The sequence below is a fragment of the Carlito syrichta genome, unplaced genomic scaffold (assembly GCF_000164805.1).
Source record: "Carlito syrichta isolate Samal-C Ts95f unplaced genomic scaffold, Tarsius_syrichta-2.0.1 Scaffold302426, whole genome shotgun sequence".
NCBI lineage: Eukaryota > Metazoa > Chordata > Mammalia > Primates > Tarsiidae > Carlito > Carlito syrichta.
The window spans coordinates 248,161-270,722 of NW_007246522.1; the positions used below are offsets into that span (position 1 = coordinate 248,161).

A 22,562-nucleotide genomic window follows, 5' to 3' on the forward strand; every position below is an offset into this window, starting at 1 on the left:
GGAGCCCAGCAGGTCGAGGTTGCAATGGCCGGGAGCGGCCACTGTACTCCAGTCTGGGCGACAGAGTGAGACTCCAACTCAAAAAAACAAAACAAAACAAAACAAAAAAACTACTTCCAAACTGAGAAATAGTTGGAGTTGCAGTTTTAAAAATCAATATTCTCTAATCATAAATAAAAACGCTGCTAATAACACGTTTAATTCAGAAATTCAAACCATAGTTCAAAAAAGTTAATGTCAACAGTTATTTTAAAATTAAATTCATCCTTGTTAGTACAATGATGAATTAAAAAAAATAATAAAATAAATTTATGACAAAATTAAACTCAGTCAATTAGCTGTGTAGCAGACACCTACGTCCCAGCCCCATCCATGGATCAAACAATGTTGTCATGTCTGGATCAAGCACAGGGCCCCCACCACTGTTGACGTATACACATTTTCCAAATTGATCTACAGAATCAGTGTAGTCCCTATCAAGATTCCTGCAAGTTTTTTAAGAAACTGACAAGCCTATTGTAAAATGTATACAGAGAAGCAATGAATTTGAAGTAGCCAAAACAAACTGAAGTAGAACAAAGTTGGTGGACTTGTATACTACATTCCAAGACTCACTATAAAGCTCAGTGCTTAAGAAAGTATAATACTGATATAAGGACAAATAGATCAATGTAACAGAACAGAGTCCAAAAATGGGTGATACATTATCACCTGGTTTGTGTCAAAGGCACAAATTCAGTGAGAGCAGATTGATGTTTTAAATAAGTGATGCTGGAGCAAACAAATACCAATATGGAAAGAACAAACCTTGCCCTGTAGTTCACACTCTACACACAAATTCCTTCAGTATGGATTATAGGTCCAAATGTGAAAGCTAAAAATGTAAATTTTCTAAGGATGTTGTAACATATGGCTATAATCCCAGCTACTTAGGAGGCTGAGTGGGAGAAATGCTTGAGCCCAGAAGTTCAAGAAAGTCTGGGCAATGTAGCGAGACCTTGTTTCTTAACAATAAAAAGCTTAAAAAAAAAAAAAAAAAGCTTGTGGGAGAAAATATAAGAGAATGTCTTCATGACCTAGAGACAGGCAAATATGTTTTAAAGAAGCACACACAAAAGGCTGAGCTTGGTGGCTTAGCCTGTAATCCCAGCACTTTGGGAGGCCGAGGCAAGTGGACTGCCAGAGTCCGCGGGTTCAAGACCCACCTGGGCAACTTGGCGAGACCTTGTCTCTACAATAAATCAAAAGATTAGATGGGCGTGGTAGCACGCCTATAGTTCTGGCTATTTGGAAGGCTAAGGTGAAAAATCGCTGGAGCTCAGCAGGTCGAGGCTGCGGTGGCTGGGAGTGTGCCACTGCACTCCAGTCTGGGCGACAGAGTGAGACTCCAACTCAAAAACAAAACAAACGAACAAGAACACACAAAGAAGTAACCATAAAATGCTTCATCAAAATTAAAAATGTGTGTTCAACAAAAAGACTATTAAAAGAGTGAAAAGGCAAGCCACAGACTGAAGAAGATATTCTCAATGTATATATCAGATGAAGCACTTGTATCTAGACTGTATAAACTACTACCACAAACCATTAAGAAAAAGATAAATACACCATTAAAAAAACAGGCAACCTAACAGGTACCTCAAAAAAGAGGATGGCCAACATCCCACAAGCATGCGAAAAGATGTTTAGAGTCACTCATAATTGGTGAAATGCAAATCAGAATCATGAGCATTTAAACAGGATCACAAATGGTCAACCACTCGGAAGAGTTAAACATAGGCCTATCCTAGGACCCCGCAAATCCCCTCCTGGCTATCTCTACCCAAGAAAAACAGGTGCACATTCCCACAAAAAGACATAGACAAGAGTGTTCATAGAAGCTTTATACATAATAACCCAAAACTGGAAACAATCCACAAGTCCATCAACAGAATGGATATATACATTAAGATATATTCATACAATGGAATAGTGAGTCACAAAATAAAATAAAATAAAATATGATACACATAACAGCACAGACTGATGTAGGAGACATCACAGTGAGTGAAAGAAGCCAGACACACAATTCCATTTATATGAAGTTCAAAAATGAGCAAAATTAGTTAATGCTGATAGCTCTTCAAAGAGTGCTTGCTCCCCGGAAAGGAGTGTGAAGGGGTCTCTGGAGTGCTCCCTCAGAGCTGCATGCACACGTAACAATCCTTCAAGCTGCAGACGTATCTCGGTGCACTTCACAGCGTGCAAATTTAAAAAAAGAACACTGGCTTACTTGCAAAAACCGAAAGCCTTAAGATATGGACAGAGAGGCCTTCTGGCTTTTTTGTCTTCTCTGGCTTCCAGAACCCCTGATGTGAACTCATACAGCTCTGCCGGGACTTTGGCCTCTGCTCGCTCCAGGTAGCGCAGGACACCAACCGCATGGCTCGCGTTTTTCTCCGTCAGCAGCAGGACAGATTTGGTTTTTTTAGCTCCCTGTTCTGCAGGAGAACCCTTAAGATTGGGGTGAATAAAGGAAGTAAATCACCACTCTAGTCTGAATGAGGAAACTTTGTGGACTCCCAATTTATCATTACATAAAAGATGCCAGTGGAATACTAAGATAATAAAAATTCATCAAACCTGGTCAGTTAAACTCTGAAAATAATCAGACATGCAATACAGGCGGCCACCAAACATTTTTGGTGAGGAAGGGAAGCTGAAGTGAATCACGCACATGGCATCGGTGATGGCCAGGAGTGGTACGCAATCGTCAGTCAAGGCTGAAGAAAAGGATTACGACAGGTTCACATGAGCTGGAGTTAACGGCAACTTACTTTAATGAGCACTTCCAATAACCACACCATAGTACATTTCTGTATCGCATTTTACTTTTTTATATGCAAAGAAATATCTTTCCCCTTTTTTTCAAAAATTCCACAGCCCAGTGATTAAACTCCAGACAAAAGTGGTCTCCCTTTTAGCTTCAAAAATAGCTCTTTCTTTACAAACCCAGACTGCCTTGTATTTTTCACTTACTTGATACTTTTTGACTTCTATGTTTCTAATATGAAAGTTGACAGCAGTTTACGGCCATGTTTGATCATAGGCATATATGTATACATACATGCCTGTATCTATGAGACAGTGATCCTAAAGCTAGAACTCCAGAGAGAGTGTGCTGACCAAGGGCTGCTGCCTACTGACTTGAGAGTCCTGGGGACACCTAGATTCATCTCAACATCCAAAAGCTTAGTAGAGGTTGATTTCCATTTTGAAATTAACATTACTAAACAATTCTCAGTAACTCTGGGAAATAATGAAAAATCCGGAGATGAGATACATAAATGAATTGAAGATATGATTCCTATATGCTCAGTCTTCACTAAATGTAAGTAAAAATTAAAATGCTTACCTAATACAATGTGAGAGCCAGAACTCAACTTCTTCTTCCATTGTTCCAAAACATTTTTTAAGTTAAAAACCATTTCTTTATGCATTTTCAAGCAAAATATTGAACTGCTTTCTACTGCCTAAAGATGAAACCAAAGAGGCCAGTTCACAATCAGGAACATAAGGTTGAAGTCATCAGTAATCACTGACCCAGTAATTCTGGGTCCAGTGATTATTGAGAATGAGTGTAAACGCAAACAAATATATTCCCCAAATTTGGTGGTTATGCCCAAAATTGCTGAAGTAAAAGAAACAACATTTTGCTAAAACTATTTTCTTTCATTTTATTTATTTTATTTTTTACTTTTTTGAGTCAGGATCTCACTCTGTTGCCCAGGCTGGAGAGCAGTGGCACAATCAAGGCTCACGACAGCCTCGACTTCCTGGGCTCAGGTGATCCTTCCACCTCAGATTCTTGAGTAGCTGGGACTACAGGTGTGAGCCACCACACCCAGCCTTATTTTCCTTCCTTTTAAAATAACACATACATACGTGTGTGTGTGTGTGTGTGTGTGTGTGTGTGTGTGTGTGTGTGTGTGTGTGTACAACCATGGCTTTTTTTTTTGAGACAGGGTCTCGCTCAGACTGGAGTGGTACAACCATGGTTCATTGTAATCTTGAATTCCTGGGCTCAAGCAATCCTCCTGCCTCAGACTCTCAAGCTAGGACTATAGGTGTACATTGCCATACCTGGCTAATTTTTTATTTTTTGTAGAGACAGAGTTTTGCTCTGTTGCTCAGGCTGGTCTTAAACTTCAGCCTCAAAGTGATCCTCCCACCTTGGCCTCACAAAGTGCTGGGATAATAAGCATCAACCACTGCGCCAAGCCTAGGGCTTTTAAGCAGTACCTTCTAGCTTATTATTGTGGAAAGGCAGATGTACTACTGATTATTTTGTATTTGGCTTTACATCTACATTTCAGCATTAGTATACACAAAATTAGATTAAACTGAATAAATCTTCAGCCATTTTATTTGGCTTTTCTGGCCAAATGACAACATCTTTACTGTATTTTCTCAATCTTCCTACACAGTGGGTTCAAAAGACGTTGGCATTTCTGTAAGAACTGGACCCTTTTCAGGCTCTGCCAAGACAGAACTCCCTGGCCCTGATCCCCCTGGGGACACCGCATCAGTGGAACAGCTGGTCCTCTGCCCTGCTCTGCCCTCAACGCTAGGCCTCCCGCCCTCAGTGCTTCCTTCAGTGAGTGGAGCCCACCTCCTCTTCTGATGTCAAACGTGTAAAACTGTACTTCTATGCCACACAGTCAGCTATTCCAGTACTCTTCTGATGACTTGAGATTCAACTACAGTTTAAACAAACAGGGACATTATCTTTGTATGTGATGAGCTCACCTTACATACTATGTCTGTCTCTGCTACAGAGCAGGTGAAGATCAAGGTCTTTTGAGCCTGTCTTGGAGTGCAATCAAGAGCTTGGAGTAAAGTAGAGGTTTTTTCACATTCTAGGCAAAGATGCACTACCTAGTAATGACACACAGACAATGCAATTTTTTTAAATGTTAAAGATATTCCAGTTTTACTTTTCACAGGTTATGATTTTTATAGAGAAGAAAATACAGGAAATCAATGTAAATGTAAATACACAATTACAGATTTGTATAGGAAATTCTAATTGTTTACCATTATGCCATGAAATAAAAGTTCCTTATGTTCCTCAGCACCCCCGCCCCCCACACTCATTATCTGTTGGATTCATTACCTGTTGGACATTGCCATAGAGAGCAGCCTCTTCCATGGCTGTGATCACAATGTAGGGATCATTCATGAACTCTTTGATTAATTGTTCTATATGTTTGGTCCAATGAACACCAACTGCAACAACCTGATGCGGTGCAGATTCCCTTTCTTCAACTTCAGTATTTTTTTTAAAGTTATCTAATATAGCAAGCATCTAAAAAATTGGTATAATTAATTTCATTTTTTTCAAAAGAGAATTAGAATGATGGAACATAAAATGTAAAGGATTATGTATTTTCTGTTCTCAGAGCGGGAAAAGCCTTTTCAAAAATAAAAAGAAAACACTAAAAAAGAGAAAATGTGAAGTTTAAAGTCAATAAACATCCTGTAAATTCTACTAAAAACAAAATTAAAGCACAAACATCTTGAAAAATACAAAAATACATCTTGTAACAGCCAACAAGGGGTTAACATGCTTGCATAAACATTTCTAAACACGGATGAGAAAAAGATGACCCCACCAACAGAAAATAAAGAAATGAACAAGCAACTCACAGAATAATGGATACTCAGTGTGAATGAATGTTCAGTAATAATGGATACTCAACGCGAAAGAATGTTCAACTGAACGAGTCATCAAGGAAAGAGAACAACAAGCAAGCGAGATCCCACCATCTCCCGGTCAGACCGGAAGAGAGAGCCAGGCCAAAGCCTCCTACTGGCGGGAGTGCAGGCAGGGAGGCTGGTGGTACGCCGCCAATGGGGTACAAAGCGGTCTATGCTTTCTGAAAGGCAAACGTACAATGCAGTATACCCAGATATATGTAAATAAGATCCTGAGACTTCAGAAGAGTTCAGGGAGACTGCACAGCCTCACACAGGCAGAAGTGACAAAGCTGGGACTTGAACCTGGGGCCATCATCACTCCCAAGTGATGCTCTCAGTCATCATGTAATACTGCTTCCAACAAATGCCCTACAAGAGTTCATAGTCTTTGATCCATTAGTCAGGGAATTTTTCCTAAGGGAAACAGGTGCAAAAAAGTTGCATGTTATTTAGTCACACGCATACATAAATTTGATTATGTTAAATGTCCAAAAGTAAGAGTTTTAAAATAAACTATGTTACGTCCATACACTTCAATACCATATGGTCAGTAACAATCATGGTGTAGAACAGGAAGTAATGGTGTTCACAATTCTGTTAACTGCAAAATGCAAGTTACAAAATAGTCCATAAAATATATTCTTGATATTATTAATACATGTATCAACAAACACAAACCACCACATCTGGCTTAACTTTTAAAAAGAAGAAAATACTCCAGGATGGTGAGTTTTTCAAGTGCTCTGCTCTATGTCACAAATTTTCTAAAATAAAAATTGTCGCCATAATAAAAAAATATTAAATATTTTAGAAAATCTCTCTGGAAAAGAATTTTGCTCTTCAAAAAGAACTTTTACACTAGGAAGAAAATGTCAGATGAACATTTTTTCTTCTTAACTATAGAAGTTAAAGGGAATTTTTTTTTTTTTTAGATTAACCAACTTATTTCTCAACTGGACACTTTTCCTAATTTCTTTAAGCAATTAAAACTTAAATTATACATACATTCTGGACAATAATAACATCTGAAGAGATGCCACACTTACTTGTTCATTAGCTTCAAGGAATAATACTTCCACCTCGTCCAAAATCAGGTGACAGAGTCTAAGAAATAGCAAGCTTTGATGTGTGAGAAGTCTTAGGAGGCTATGTGGTGTTGTAACAATCACATCACCTGCATTTTAAAAGAAAAAAACAAACATTTTAGATTTTCCACAAGTCTTTCTTTTTCTTTTTTTTAAGAGACAAGGTCTCGCTATTGCTTCGGCTGGTCTCAAACTCCTGGGCTCAAGCAATCCTCTTATCTCTGTCTCTGAAATTACAGTGTGAGCCCTTGCGCCCCTACTTCCCAGATTTTTCTAACATTTCCTTTGCTAAGATTCCACATGCTTCCTAGAAATGCCTTCTAATAATTAGACAAAAAGCTGTTTCTGTGCTCAGGGAAGCGACATATGACTCCTGCCTCCCAGGCTGACCCGTCATGATCGGATTACATGTCTATGTTCCCACCAGGTTTTCTGCTCCCGAAAGGTAGGGAGAGTTTTTTTAGTCAACACCGCATGCACAACATCTGACAAACATTAAGCGCTCAGTAAATAGTCGATAAATGAATGCAATTACATAGTTTTCTCAGTGAGACAGGTGTAATCAAGATCAAGCCTTCATAATCAATACCATCAGTAACTGACAAATGAGATCTGGACTAGTGACCAAGAGTTGCATCATCCCACAAGCCATGTCACCTGTGGATCCCAGGGCTACCTGGGCAGGGTTCCACTGTCTTCTGTAGGGAAAAATAAACGGCTTGAAAAGAATGCTTACAGCCTCTTGGAAGCTTCGTATTTTTGGCTTCATCTTTGTGGAGTCCAATTGTTAATAACACAGGATGAAGAGGCTTGGAGGACATGCCATAGTCTGCTAGTAATTCAAAAATAAATTGGGCCTTTTTCCACCCAGGGCACACAATAATGGCAAGAGGCTGCAAAGACAAATTCAAAAAACACTGGATAATCATTAGGAATTAAACACATATACATGAAACACCCAGAACATCTCCTTGCATAGAATAAGTACCACATAAGTTTTGCTATCATCATCATCACACAGGTCAGAAAATTTAAAATAAAATCTCATTAAAATAGATTGAGACACATTGAGTCAGATTTTCCTAGAGCTTAAACTATGTACTTCACAAGTATTAATTCAGTTAGTTCTTCAAACACTCTCATGGGAGAGCTTCATTTCAAAGATGAGCAGTCCAAGGCACAGAGAGGTAAAGTCAGTAACCCAAGGTTGCACAGTGAATATACAGGAGCAACAGGACTTAAACCCATGCACACTGGCTCCAGATCCCCCGCTCCTAAGCACAAAGATGAACAAAATGCCTCCTGAAAGGGACCTTCTAAAAAATGTCAGGAGTGGTGGCTCACGTCTATAATCCTAGCAGAGGCTGAGGCAGAAGGATTGCTTGAGCCCAGGAGTTCAAAACCAACCTGAGAAACGCAGCGAGACCTCGTCACTGCACAAAACTTCTTAAAAGATTTTTAAAATGACAATGAAAAAAGCCACTGTCTCTTCCTTAGGAGACTGCTTTCTAGCCCTGCTCCCCACTGGCTCACAGACAACACCTGAAGGGGCACTGCCCACCCAATCCCCTTCTGGACACACGCCTTCCACCGCCCGAAGGCACATGGAGTCTCCTCTTTGCTTGATGCAGAACCAGATGAGCACCAGTTTCCAGGCACAGGCCCGAAAGCAAGGTGGCTGTGGAGCCAGGGAGAAAGCAGGAGGACTTCCCTTCTGCTCCCAGCCAGGGATCTGCCTTAACAGAAGCTGCATCTCATCAGCAGGGGTAGCTGCTAACTGATTTGGGAAATATAAATGTATTCATTTAATTTGACTAAAGCAATACATAATAACCAATGTAAATTTCTTTATGTTATTATTTTATAGAAATAGGGGTCACACTCTGTTGCCCAGGCTGGAGCGCAGTGATATAATCACAGCTCACTGCAACCCCAAACTCCTGGAGGTTCAAGCAATCCTCGCACTTCAGTCTCCCCAGCAGCAAAAATTACAGGTATGTAACATCATGCCAGGCAACTTAAAAAATTTTTTTCTAGAGATGGGGTCTTCCTATGTTGTCCAGGCTGGTCTCAAACTCCTGGGCTCAAACAATCCATCGCCTCAGCCTACCCGGTAGCTGAGATTACTGGTGCGAGCTACCATGCCTGGCCAAATGCAAATTTCTAAAGAGAAATCATTAAACTTCACAGCATAGTTAGAAAAATAAACTGGTGTCTTTCCTAACTGCTACTCTAAGAATGTTTTCTTACTGCTATTTGTCCCGTATGTCAAGTGGTGGGACCATTTGTAGTGCATCCTTGGAGCCAGGACCTGAGGTGGAGGTTGTATGTATCCATCAGACATCTAACAGCCAAAACGCAGCAAAGCAGATGCCACAACCTCTACCGTTTGATCCTCACCGCCCATTTTCTCTCCTTCCCATCATCTTTCTCAACTCTTTTTCAGATTCTTACACATGGGAAGAGATAAGAGAGATTATAAAAGTGTGAGGTGCCATGAAATAATTAAACATGGGACAAGGCAACAGAAACTTAAATTCTTTTTTTTTTTTTTTTTTTTTTTTGAGTTGGAGTCTCACTTTGTTGCCCGGGTTGGAGTCCAGCGGCATGCTCACGGCCACCCCAGCGTCTATCTGCTGGGCTCTGGTAATCCTTCCGCCTCAGTCTTCCAAGTAACCGGAACTACAGGCGTGTGCTACTGTACCTGGCTAATTTTTTGATTTGTCGAGACAAGGTCTCACCAAGCTGCCCAGGTTGGTCTCGCACTCCTGAGTTCAGGCAATACAAAATGCTGGCATTATACACTGTGCCCAGCTAGAAGCTTAGATTCGAATTCCACTTTCACTACTTGTCAGAGGGTAAGAATTTATCCCAATACCTTTTCATGAGCTTAATTTTCTCATCCATAAAATGGTAAAAACAGGCCAGGCTCAGTGGCTCACACCTGTAATCCCAGCACTTTGGGAGGCAGAAGTGAGAGAACTGCCTGAGCCCAGGGGTTTGAAGCCAGCCCGGCAACTTGGTGAGACCCTATCTCTATAATAAATGAAAAATTTAGCTGGGCATGGTGTGCCCCTGTGGTTCCAACTACTTGGAAAGCAGAAGGATCGCCTGAGCCCAGCAGGTAGAGGCTGCAGTAGCCATGAGCGTGCCACTGTACTCTAGCTTGGGCGACAGGATGAGATTCTGACTCAAAAAAGAAAAAAAGGTGAAAAAGGTAAAAACAATACATGATCTGACCATCTCATATGGTTGCTGTAATAAAGTAATAAAGTAATAAAGGTCAATGAAATTATTTTATAAACTATTTACTCATTTAAAAGTCTTAGCCAATGGCCCACAACTGGGAACTCAAGGTGAGAGAACTGTTAACTGGGAGAAGAGAAAAGATACATTCTCATAGGACAGTTTCTACTCTAGCAGCTTGAAAAGCAACCCGAGTAATGGAAGCTGACCTTTACTGAAGGTTAGGTGCACAATTTAAAAGTACAGCTTTCAATAGACACCAGAGGCTCCCAAAGGGAGGAGTTGGAAGAGTACCAGTTGGGCACAATGTTCTGCCTTTGGGGAGTGGATCACTAGAAGCCCAATCCCCATCATGCAATACATTCATGTCACAAACCTGCACATGCACCCTGAATCCAAAACAAAATAAAATAAACATTTAACTCATTTTGTTGTAAAACAAATTTGTCTTCAACTTACTCCATTTCTGCTTGGTAATGACTTGTAACAGCCCCCTGTTTGCAAAATTGTAAGCACCGGTGGAAGGTACACTAGAGGGTCATTGCCACAGTGAGAAATGACAACTACATCGCAGCCCCGTGCTATGGGAGGCCAGGAGTACGATTCAGTGTGGCTCGGTCCTGGGAACTTATTTCTCTGAAGAGCCTACAAAACAGCAACAACCAAGAACTACAATGAAACAGAGAAAACTGACAAAAGCCCCACCTCACTGCTCATGTTACTCCATCACACTACACATTACTTAACCTGGTACTTCCAAGACCTAATTTGGCATGTTCCCCTGAATCCTGTGTCATTACCAAACTCCTATTAAAAGACTTTTGCTTTTCTGGGCCCCAAATTAGAAGAGTCCAGGAGATGGTCCATTGTCTAGGTGTCTGAAGCTCACTAAACAAAGATGTGGCTTTTTCCCTTATTTTCCCAATAATCTGACAATCCTTCAGTCTCACTTACAAGTGAAGCTTTAAAAAAAATTTTTTTTTCTATGTAACTGTCACTTAAACCCAAATGATTCAACAGAATTCTCCAGCCACACAGACCATCTCCCAAACCAGCACCACTGTTTCTGTAAAGTCCTCTTCCCAGAGTCCTGAAGCCCAGTTGCAATGGGAACTGACTAGTCTCTGCACCTAATATTCAGCTGTCACCTTTCTTTTTTTTTTTTTTTGAGTTGGAATCTTACTCTGTTGCCCAGGCTGGAGTGCAGTGGCACAATCATGGCTCACTGCAGCCTCAAACTTCTAGGCTCAAGCCATCCTTCGACTTCAGCCTCTTGAGTAGCTGGGACTACAGGTGGGTGCCACCACACCTAATGTTTTCATTTTTGTAGAGATGCAGTCTCACTATGTTGCCCAGGTTGGTCTTTGAACTACTGGTCTCAAGCAATCCTCTCACCTTGGCCTCCCAAAGTGCTAGGAGTACAGGTGGGAGCAACTGTGCCTGGTCCACAGCTGCCATGTTTCACCATCACCTTTGCATCTGCAATCCATGTGGTTATCTTTCCCACGGTTTACTTCTTTGTTTTGGTAAGGAACATATTTCAATAGCTTCTTGACAAAGGGTACAGGGGAAGTAAATATTTTTTGAGACTGCATGTCTGAAGAGCTCTTCATTCCACCCTCACACTTCGTTGACAGTTTGAGTATGGACCTGCAGGTTGAAAATTTTCATCAGAATTTCAAAGTCAGCACTCCTCTGGTTCACAGTGGAGAAGTCTGAAGCCATTCTGGTTCCTGGACCGGGGTGCAGGACCCTTTCTTCTCTCTAGAAGCTTTCATGATCTCTGACTCTCTCAAGTTTAGATGCTTCATCACGACACATCCAACAGCTCTGTTCATCAGTTGTATTGGGCCTGTGGTGGGTAGACTCTCTTGACTTGGAGATTCATGTCCATTTGGTCCAGAGACTCTACCTATGTTAATAGTCCCCAGAGAATTTTCTCCCCTCTTCCTTCATTCTTTCTAGAAACACCATTTTCAGATGAGGCTCAAATTGACCATCACATTTTTTCTCCTATTTTCATCTCTTTGCCTTTTTGTTCTACTTTCTGATAGTTTCTATTTTTATATCTCAAAGCTACTACTGGCTTTCAAAATTTTCTATAATATTTTGCATTTCTGAGAATATTTTTTATGACTGTTCTTTTAAAAAAACAACAACACTGTTATTGTTAAATGGATGCCATATCTTCTCTCTGAGGATCTTCTCTCTGAGGATATTTATTTTCTAACATGTTCTCCTACTCATGGCACTGTTTGTTTCCTTCAGTCTGTTTTGTCTTTTTTTTTTTTTTGTGAGACACAGTCTTGCTCTGTTGCTCAGGCTGGAGTGCAGTGGTATGACTATAGTTCATGGTAAACTCAAACTCCTGGGCTCAAGAGATCCTCCAGCCTCTGTGTCTCAGGTATCTAGGCCTACAGGTTACCACCACCATGCCCAATTTTTTTTTTCTGTAAAGATGGGTCTCACTATATTGCCCAGGCTGATCTCCAACTCCTGATCTCAAGTGATCTCTAGCCTTGGTCTCTCAAAGTACTGGGATTACAGTTGTGAGCCACTGTGCCTAGCCCTATTTAGGTCTTTTTTTGTTTCTTGAATTGGTATCCCACTCTGTCACCCAGGCTGCAGTGCAGTGGTATGACCATGGCTCACTGCAACCTTGATATCCCTAGCTCAGGCGATCTTCCTGCCACAGCATCCTGAGTAGCTGGGACTACATGCACGCACCACCATGCCCTGTTAACTTAAAAATATACATGGCCAGGCGTGGTGGCTCAGCCTATAATCCCAGCACTTTGGGAGGCTGAGTTGAGTGGACTGCCTGAGCCCGTGGATTCAAGAACAGCCTGGGCAACTTGGCAAGACTTCATCACTACAACAAATCAAAAAATTAGCTGGGCATGGTAGCGTGCACCTGTATTTCCAGCTACCTGGAAGGCTGATAGCCTGAGACCAGTGGGTCGAAGTTGGGGCGGCCGTGAGCCACCCATACACACACACACACACACACACACACAAATAGATACACACAAATGTGTGTGTATGTGAATTCTGTCGAGACAAGGTCTCACTATGTATGCTGGTCTCAAACTCCTGGGCTTAAGCAATCCTCCCACCTTGGCCTCCCAAGGAGCGGGGATTACAGATGTGAGCCACCCTTTGGTCTTCTTCTTCTTCTTCATCTTTTTTATGTGAAAGCTTTAAAAAAAGGTCCATGATCTCTGAAGTCTTTCATACTGAAGAGGAAGACACTGAAAGCTAACTAGAAGCTCTGTGTGTGGGGGGGGGGGCAATCTTGTCACCAAGTGAGTGCACACCACTGTAGGAAGACAAGATGGCAGGCAGGCTCTGTGAGTGGGAGAATTTCACACAGTATCATCTAACGGTCATTTCTCTAAAGCCATTCGATTTTTTAAAGAAAAAAAAAAAGAGTCACCAGTCTCCTTCCTGAGAACATGCTGGCCGTGGGTGTTCAGGAAGCAGACTGGGAGGTTACCCACTGATACCGCACTCCTTCTTTTGCCAAGTTAGCCATGCTCTGCCACTCAACTTCCATCTTCTACAGTTCTGTGGAACTGTAGAATATGGAGGCTCTTTCCACTTCTCTCTCCTTCTATTCACTGTAGTGGTTTTATCTTTCTACCTTTTAAAACATATCTTTAAACATTTTTAATCAGGAAAAAGAAAGCAGGTAAACATGTATGATTGATTTGCCAAGTGAAGCCACAGGTCTATAAAGTAATTTTGAAAGAAGGAATAGGAAGCACATTGCAATTGCCCTGGCAACTTATTGCTTCTTCTAACCCCTTTCCAGAGGCATATTTGAGAACTCATTTCAGAAGAGGATTTACAGATTGGCTTCTCCACAAAAGAATTATTCATTTATAAGAAGTTAGCCTGGACTCAATCGTCTACACGTGATGAGCCAGTTTTCCCAGCACAGTTTACTGACAAGGTTCTCCTCTCCCCAGTGGTGGTTGTTGGAGGCTTTGTCAAAGACGAGTTGATTGAGAAATTGAGGTCTTGTTTCTGGAATCTCTATCCTGTTCCATTTGTCTGTATGCCTGTTCTTGTGCCAATACCAGGCTGTTTTGATTATTGTAGACTTACAGTAAAGTTTGAAGTCTGGAAGTGTGATACCTCCTGTTTTGTTTCTTCTGCTAAGGACTGTTTTGTCTATCTGTGGTCATTTATGTTTCCATATGAATTTCTGTATTGTCATTTCCAGTTCTGAGAGGATCCCTTCCTATCACCAAACACAAAAATCAACTCTAAATGGATCAAATACCTAAACGTAAAACCTCAAACTATGAGAACCTTAGAAAACCAGGAGAAATCCTTATAGAAATTGGAACTGGCAGCCAATTCCTGATCAAAACCTAGTATGAACCTCTAGTGTTCATGCCACTAGAGATAAGATAGGTAAGTGGGATCTCATTAAACTGAAAAGCTTCTGCAACGCAAAAGAAACCATCAAGAGAGTGGGGAGACAGCTCACACAGAACAGGAAAAAAATATCTGCCCATGTGTATCTGACAGAAGCCTGGCATTCAGGATCTACAAGGAACTCAAACATGCCAAAAGGAAAAAAACCAGACAGCCCCATTAAAAAGTGGGCAGAAGACATGAATAGACACTTCTCAGTAGAAGAGATATGAGCAGCCAACAGACACATGAAAAAGTGCTCAGCCTCACTAATTATCAGAGAAGTGCAAATCAAAACCACATTGAGATACCACCTAAACCTAGTAAGTATGGCCATCATTAATAAAACAACAGATGCTGGTGAGGATGCAGAGAAAAAGGAATGCTTCTACACGGCTGGTGGGAATGCAAACTAGTGTAGCCTCTTTGGAAAACAGTGTGGCAATTTCTGAAAGAACTAGAAATTGACCTTCCATATGACCCAGCAATCTCCCTATTGGGAATATACCCAGAGGAACTCAAATCATTCTACCAAAAAGATATCTGCACATGCATGTTTATTGCAGCACTATTCACAATAGCAAAAACATGGAACCAACTGTGCTGTCCACCAAAACTGGACTGGATTAAAAAAATGTGGTACATATACACAAGGGAATATTATGCATCCACAAAGAAGGACAAACATATGGACTTTGCAACAACTTAGATGGATTTAGAGTCTATCATACTCAGCGATCTATCACAGAAACAAAGTAGAGTGCCATAGGTTCTCACTCATAAGTGGACCCTAAACAATTATCAAATTAAGAAAGGGATTGGCAGTAGTGGGAAACTGCCAGGGGAGACTCCACATCTTCAACAAAAAAAAAAAAATTTTTTTAAAGGAAGTTAGCCTGGACTTATGGATAAATGAGAAATTAACAACAAAAGTTTAAAAGAGCATTTCAAAAGCCAAGAAATCATACAAAGCAACTTTAGAATTGCTTATTAAACAGTCCTTCGATGTGAGGGAAGGTCGGCATTTTTCCACGAGATCAGTTTCAAGAGCACTTTTACCCTTCTCAGATCTGCTGAAAGTGGTGACGTGTCCATGGTCAAGCAGGGCTCGATCCTGTTTCGGAGCACTGCAACAGGCTGCAACATTCCCAACTTCAGCTTCTGCAACTAAGTTAGCACATGCGTTAGACAACAAGTGTCTGCCCTGTGGAATCAGCACAGACTATCACCAGCTTTATGGAAACGAGGAAAATGTAATTCCAATGTAAAAACCTGGGAAAATACACTAATAAAAAAAACACCCAAACTACTAAAATGAAAGACCATTACCCAAATTACAAAAGAGCAATTTCTCTGAAGCAATAATCTACTAGATAATTTGTAAAAGGAAGTCTTCATAAAGTCCTCCATCTAAGGAGTTTCTCTTCTAATCTCAAGTCTGGAGAGAGGAAGGAGAAGGATTTAAAGAGTTAACAGGTTTTTTGTTTTCTCTCTCTCTCTCTTTAAATTTTTTAAGGGATAATAATACCTGCTGCAGATCAGAGATTCCATCCCCTCTCAAAGGATCAGGATTTAAAAATTGCAATAATCTGTAAAATAGTTAAAAGAACAATTTGAAGGAAAAAGTGTTTATTTCCCCAACTGAGCCATTACTTTAATTGTTCCTTGGTAGAGAAAAGCGGACTACATATCACAAGGCACAGCTATCCAATGGCTGCCATTCCGTTCTGCTTGATTTATGAAGATGCAAGGTCTTCCCAGCCCTAGGCCCAGGCTTGGACCTGCACTGCAACGATCCTGCCACCCAGGGGCTGTAAGAAAGTAGAGGGGCCCAGACAAGCTCAGGAGTGACTACTCTACCGCATAATTTTTATTTTACAGATGAGAAGATGAGATGAGACAGGATTTGTTTACTACCACCTCTGCTAACTGAGAGAAAGATAAATTTGAAAGTGTTCTCCTCCAGAGCCAGCCCCAACCTCACTACGGATAAGGACAGTGACAGCAGCAAAGAACGCACAAAGCATAGAGGTGGTGTGTACTTCAGGATAAAGAGGGTGAATTAAACGCACACAACAACTGTACTCTTTCCCGAAACCCCATTCCTAGTAATGGACTTTCAAATGCAAAAGCTACAAAATTTAAATGGCATCAACTGATGAATGAGTAAATAAAATGTGCTAGATCCATGCAGTGGAATATTATGCAGCCATAAAAAGAATGTAGCACTCATTTATGCTACAAAAGAAATGAATTTTGTAAACTTGCTAAGTGAAAGCAACCAGATACAAAGGCCCACATATTTTATTATTTTATTCATATATAATATCCAGAATAGGCAAATGCAGAGAGACAGAAAAATTACTTGTTGCCAAAGGATGGGAAGGGGGGAAAGGGAGAGTGATTGCTAATGAAGATGCATTTTTGGAGAGAAATGAAAATGTTCTGAAATTAGATAGTGGTGATGGCTGCAAACTCTGTGAATGTACTAAAAACCACTGAATTATACACTTTACAATTTTATGGGATATGAATTATACCTCAATACAGCTATTTTTAAAGTCACAATGAAGAAGAGAACCATAAAGGAGACAATGTTTCCAAAGAAAACTTCAGAAGCTAGAAAACAGAGGGACAAAGTTGTAGTGGACTTGGCAAAGCAATCTTCAGAAAGCTTAGAAATTAAGACCAGGCTCTTCTGGCTCTGGCAGGGGGTTAAAAGGGGGGGGGGGGAGATTTCTGGATCACCTTACACTTCTCAAGACCAGACAACTACCCACCCCCATTTTGGGAAGACCAGGGGTTGATTTCTGAAGAGGATACAACAGAACTCTCAGCATAACCCACGGTCCCGGGTTTTCAGGGGCATACTATAAAGGGTAACTGGTAACCACATGTAACTGCTGAGCCTTGAATTTCTGTTGTTTCAAAGGGCTCCAGGAAGAAACCCAGCTATAGCAAAACAAAACCTGGTTGGAACTAGAGATGTTTTAGATAGAGATGAACTTTGGTGATGAAGTGCCATACTAAAAGCCCCGCCTAGGCAGGAGCTTATGAGCCAATTTCTGTATCTGCAATGTGTAAAGCAGCATAACCACCACTGCACACCCATGCTGCCTTTAGCCCATCTTTACATGCAGTGACTCAGTAACCAGCACAAGAAAAGCCCTGCTTTCAGCTTTGTTTTGGGGACACTGCTTCGGGAACTAACCCCAATGGTCTCCTTATTTGTTGCAGGTGACAAAATCTCCTTGATAAATATCCTCCTGGGTTGTGGTCATTGGGTTAACACCCACCAAGTAGCTGAGCTGACCCACTGTGTGGGTGGCATCAGGACGAGGGCACTAGAGGCACAGTTGAGAATGGAGGTACTGACTGAAAAGAGCACAATTAAGCACTCATGAAACAAAGAGGCCCAGCCTCTGTCTGCCACTCAGCACACAGGACACTGAGAGGTCTTCACTCCGGGAGCAAGAGGCAGGAGGTATCTTTCCTTGGGGAACCCGACCCACCCGAGAGGAGACTAAAGACTGATTTTACAGGCCCCTCCCACAACAGCAGCTCACTCCTCAGTGAGACTCAGTGTGTACTCAGACACCCTGGTTAGGACGTTAGGCCCCTACCTGGAAATAAAAACAGATAATCAAGGACAAGCCTCTAACCTTAGAGAGACAAAAAATAAAAAGACGGTAACGCAACTTGGAAGAAACAGAAACAATGTAGGGAGAAGAAAAATTCCACCCATAATTACTATCCTTAGAGAAATGAGAGAAGCATCACATACATGAAACAAAGACAGTACACTAGAAAAAAAAAGAAAAGGAAAATTCTTGCAAATTAAAAATGTGACAACACAAAGGAAACCTGATCCTAAACCAGAGGAAGTGAGGACCAGTTGGAGGACCAGACAGCACCTGCACATACATTCCTTATGTACCTAATCCTGATTTGTAACCCACATTTTTACAACAAAATAAAGTTTTAAAAAAGTACCTGCATTCAAACTCTGATGCTGAAACAATATTATAAAGAATACATAGCCGGGCTCGGTGACTCAGCCTGTAATCCCGCGCCTTTGGGAGGCTGAGGTGAGTGGACTGCCTGAGCCCGTGGGTTCAAGACCCGCCTGGGCAGCGAGACCTCATCTCTACAATAAATCAAAAAATCAGCCGGGCGTGGTAGTGCACGCCTATAATTCCGGCTACTGGGAAGGCTGAGATGGAAGGATCGCTGGAGCCCAGCAGGTCGAGGCTGTGGTGGTCGGGAGCGGCCACTGCACTCCAGTCTGGGCGACAGAGTGAGACTCCAATTCAAAAAAAATAAATAAGTAAAAAATAAAATAAGAATACATATAATTCAGAGAAATGTTCATCTTAAATAAATGGCAAGTACAAAGTAGGCAAATGTTACAATGTTTAATGGCAGACAGCTAAAGAATAAGGAATGCATGTCATGGTAGGTATGGAGGATCCAGGGAAGGCAAAGAAAGCACCAAGGTTACACTGAATCTCAGAAATGACAAGCAAGTGGTAAGCAGGCCACACTCCTCTCCTCACCCACGACATCCTAATCAGTCATCAAAGTACACGCCCAGCATGTCTGGCTGCAGTGTTAAAGTCCTCTTCACGACTGGGCGTGGTGGCTCAAGCCTGTAATCCCGGAACTCAGGGAGGCCGAGGTGAGAGGATTGCCTGAGCCCATGGGTTCAAGACCCGCCTGGGCAACTTGACGAGACCTCATCTCTACAATAAATCAAAAATTAGCCGGGCGTGGTAGTGCACGCCTGTAGTTCCAGCTACTCGGAAGGCTGAGGCGGAAGGATCGCCGGAGCCCAGCAGGTCGAGGCTGCGGTGGCCGGGAGCGTGCCACTGCACTCCAGTCTGGGCGAAGGAGTGAGACTCCAATTCAAAAAAACAAAGTCCTCTTCAAAATAATGATGCAGGGAGTTGCTACCAACCAACCAATGTTGAGACTCATCTGCCATTCCCAGCATGCATCTGAGAGCCAGGTTAGAAGTGTTATCTCAGCCCTTATCTAAGCCGCCTGATCATCTCCAGAAGTGCTAAGTGAAAAAGAGCGGCTTCCCTTGGATTCCCAAACATCACTTTAAAAACTCTGTTCTGTGGGCCCTTGGGCTCTGGCTGCAGACCCCGATACTCACTCTACCACCTAAGAACCCAGGAATCCAGAGGAGGCAGGAATGCGCAACCCAGGGGAAGAAGACTCCTAATCAGGGTGACCTCTTCCTGAAGTTACTGCAATTTGGGGATTTCCAAATTATTTATGTGAAGGAACAGGTCTGAATAAAAAGAAACAGAACTGCTTGCTGGGGATTATGGGCTTGAGCAATGCCATCAGTGTGAGAAACAGACAGGAAAAGAAAACCACAGGTTTCAAACAGAGGAGGGCAAGCGGATACCTGGACTTTAAGGTGATCCTTAAAGGTAAGGCAGGATTTGATTTTCACATTGTTACTATTATTATCATTTAAGTCAGAGTCTCACTCTGTTGACCAGGCTGGAATGCAATGGCACAATCACAGCCTCAACCGCCTGGGCTCAGGTGATCCTCCTGCCTAGTCTCCCAAGTAGCTGGGACTACAGGCACACTGCTACCATACTCAGTTAATTTTTTGTAGAGATGAGGTCTCACTTTGTTGCCTAGGCTAGTCTCTAACTCTTGGGCTCAAGTAATCCTTCTGCCTTGGCCTCCCAAAATGCTAGGATTACAGGCATGAGCCACTATGCCTGGCACCCTTCCCTAGCATTAATATAACTATTATCATCACACATTAAGTTATGGGAATATGATACTTGCAAATCCCTGACTTATCATCCTTGAGGAAACATGGTTCCCTAGACTTTGGACACAGCACAGTCAATCCTTTGATCTGGTCGGGGAAGACTGCATGATCACTAGGTCATCCTCGTGTTTCTAAAAAACCCAATGTCGCATTTTTTCTCTGCTATTAAATCTTGAACTACTTCAAGGTTCCCTGGAACCTGCCACAGACTGACAGAATAACGGATGTAATTTAATCAATAGGTTCTAAGTAAAAGGTAGGGACAGAACAGGAAATGAGACAGAACTAATACAAAAATAAAAGAGAATCGACACTGCAGGGTTAATTTACCAGGCCATACTCAAAAATAAGAAAAGAAAGACATGAGTGGCATGGATAATGTAAGGCCTTTGTTCCACTGTAACAACGGAGCCTTCAGGTATCAGGATGGAGGGTCTCCTTGGGAGGATGTCAATAGGTGCCCAACAGCCATCCCCAGCTCCGCAGGCTCCATGGCAGCCTTCAATGCTGTGAGGCGCTCCTGTCGGATAAGAGGCCCTTGCAGGCCATCCCTGTAGCCTCTGGGAAGCCGGGCAGTCCACAGAGCCACACAATCGATGCCCTCCCTCCAACCCCCAGCCCAAGTGGTAGATACCGCCGAAGCTGTCCACCTCTGAACTGTCCTAAACTCTGTCACCCTGGTAGTTTCACAGCAACCATAGTTATTTGGAATATAAAATGGTTTAATCTGGCATGGTAAAAAGTATCATAAAAACTGGCATGAAAATGTTTTGTAGAGTAAACAAGTATAAAATGAAGTTAATACTCTGTGAATAGTTTCTCTAACATGTAATGGACTTACTTAACATCAGAAAACTTGGAAGACGGCAAACACTATCCCACAGAAAACCAACAGCCCAAAAGATCAACTATATCTAAGTTACTTTGTAAAACTGTTCATGTTACCAAGAGAATTAGGAAAAGGAGGTAAAGACTACTAACCCTGGAAGAAAGCTTTAAACAGAAAAGTCTACCCCAGTGAATAGAAAAGACAAAACTACCCTCAAAGCTGAAAGGACTTATTGAACATATTTTTAATGTGAATGCAGATTTAAAATTAATAAAAAATATGTAAATTCCTCTTGCTTATAATTTTATTACAACTATTTCAATAAGTAGTTCAGGCCAAGAAAAAAAAATGTTTACTTCAAACAGTCATTCTTCTCATCATATTCTTTCTTCTCAGCCAGTCTAAGTGGTTTCTCATTTGTCTTCTGTCTTAAAGCACTAGAAATCAAAAAACATTTATTAAAATTTGTGAAATTATTTACCCCAATTTTTAAAATATCTTTATTTACCAGGAGAAAGCTTAAGAAAAACACTGAGAAATTAGTTTACTTATATAAGTAAATTTCTATAAGAGCTGAAGTTTCTTAGCTCTTTAAGTATAAACATCACTTTTGGCACATCTGGTGGTAGCCAAGATGGAACAGGCCCACCACAGTTTCTCTCCTACAGATTACAATGAGAAATTCTGGATAAGGTACAAAACAACAGGGAATAGCAACAGAAGAGAAGTAAAACTTGGGAAAAAAAAACAGAATCACAGAGGGTTTCTTGGGTTTTTTCTCATCTCTATCTCTTGTTGTTAACCTGAGTGTGAACTGTGTCAGATGTAGACATCAAAAACTCTGGAGAGATCTCTTTCAAGAACCAGGAAGAGAACCAGGAAGAGACACCCATTAAGCTAGAGAGGAAGAGGAATCACCATTGCTTTTCTTCTTTTTCTCTTCTGTTCCTGCCCTGAAGCCAGCTCTGATTTTGAAGCTGCATGTGGCAAAGTCAACAGCAGTGTAGTCATCAAAAACCCTGAGAGAAAACCTGTCCCTGCAGCCAGAGGAGCTGAGAAACGGGACCCTGTGGTGCAAAGACTGTGTGAAGAAAATCTCCATCTTTTTCCTACCTTATTTCTATTGCTATTTTGTTCCCAAATTGGGCCAGTCCCATGTTACTTCTCAGAAGTTACTCCAAGAGTAACTTTCTATCTAGCCATAGAAACAGAGAAAACAAGCCCTAGAAACCTATAAGTGTAAGGGAAATCCTGAAAATAAAGAGAGATGTTTTTATGGCCCAGTACAAGCTCTAGGCTCACCCCAATTTGAGCATATGAAGAACGTTGCAACCATCACTCACAAATGGTGGAACACAATTTGAAGTATGAACCTAAAGGAGTTGTTGACCTCCTGCTAAAACAAATAACAACAAAAATCAACATTCTCTAGAGA

The 22,562-nt window shown here is 41.5% G+C and overlaps 1 protein-coding gene across 1 annotated transcript in view; it reads right to left on the reverse strand.

The window, feature by feature from the left end:
* The window catches only part of TDRD12 (tudor domain containing 12), a 104,167-nt gene that overhangs the window by 34,549 nt on the left and 47,056 nt on the right, over window positions 1-22,562 (reverse strand). The window contains exons 9-17 of the mRNA XM_021711637.1: window positions 21,484-21,564; window positions 16,024-16,084; window positions 15,555-15,662; window positions 10,530-10,715; window positions 7,561-7,717; window positions 6,786-6,913; window positions 5,156-5,347; window positions 4,789-4,917; window positions 2,273-2,493 (exon numbers count right to left, since the gene is read on the reverse strand). Of these exons, the coding sequence (XP_021567312.1) occupies window positions 2,273-2,493; window positions 4,789-4,917; window positions 5,156-5,347; window positions 6,786-6,913; window positions 7,561-7,717; window positions 10,530-10,715; window positions 15,555-15,662; window positions 16,024-16,084; window positions 21,484-21,564 (1,263 nt within the window). The remainder of the gene's footprint in view (window positions 1-2,272; window positions 2,494-4,788; window positions 4,918-5,155; window positions 5,348-6,785; window positions 6,914-7,560; window positions 7,718-10,529; window positions 10,716-15,554; window positions 15,663-16,023; window positions 16,085-21,483; window positions 21,565-22,562) is intronic.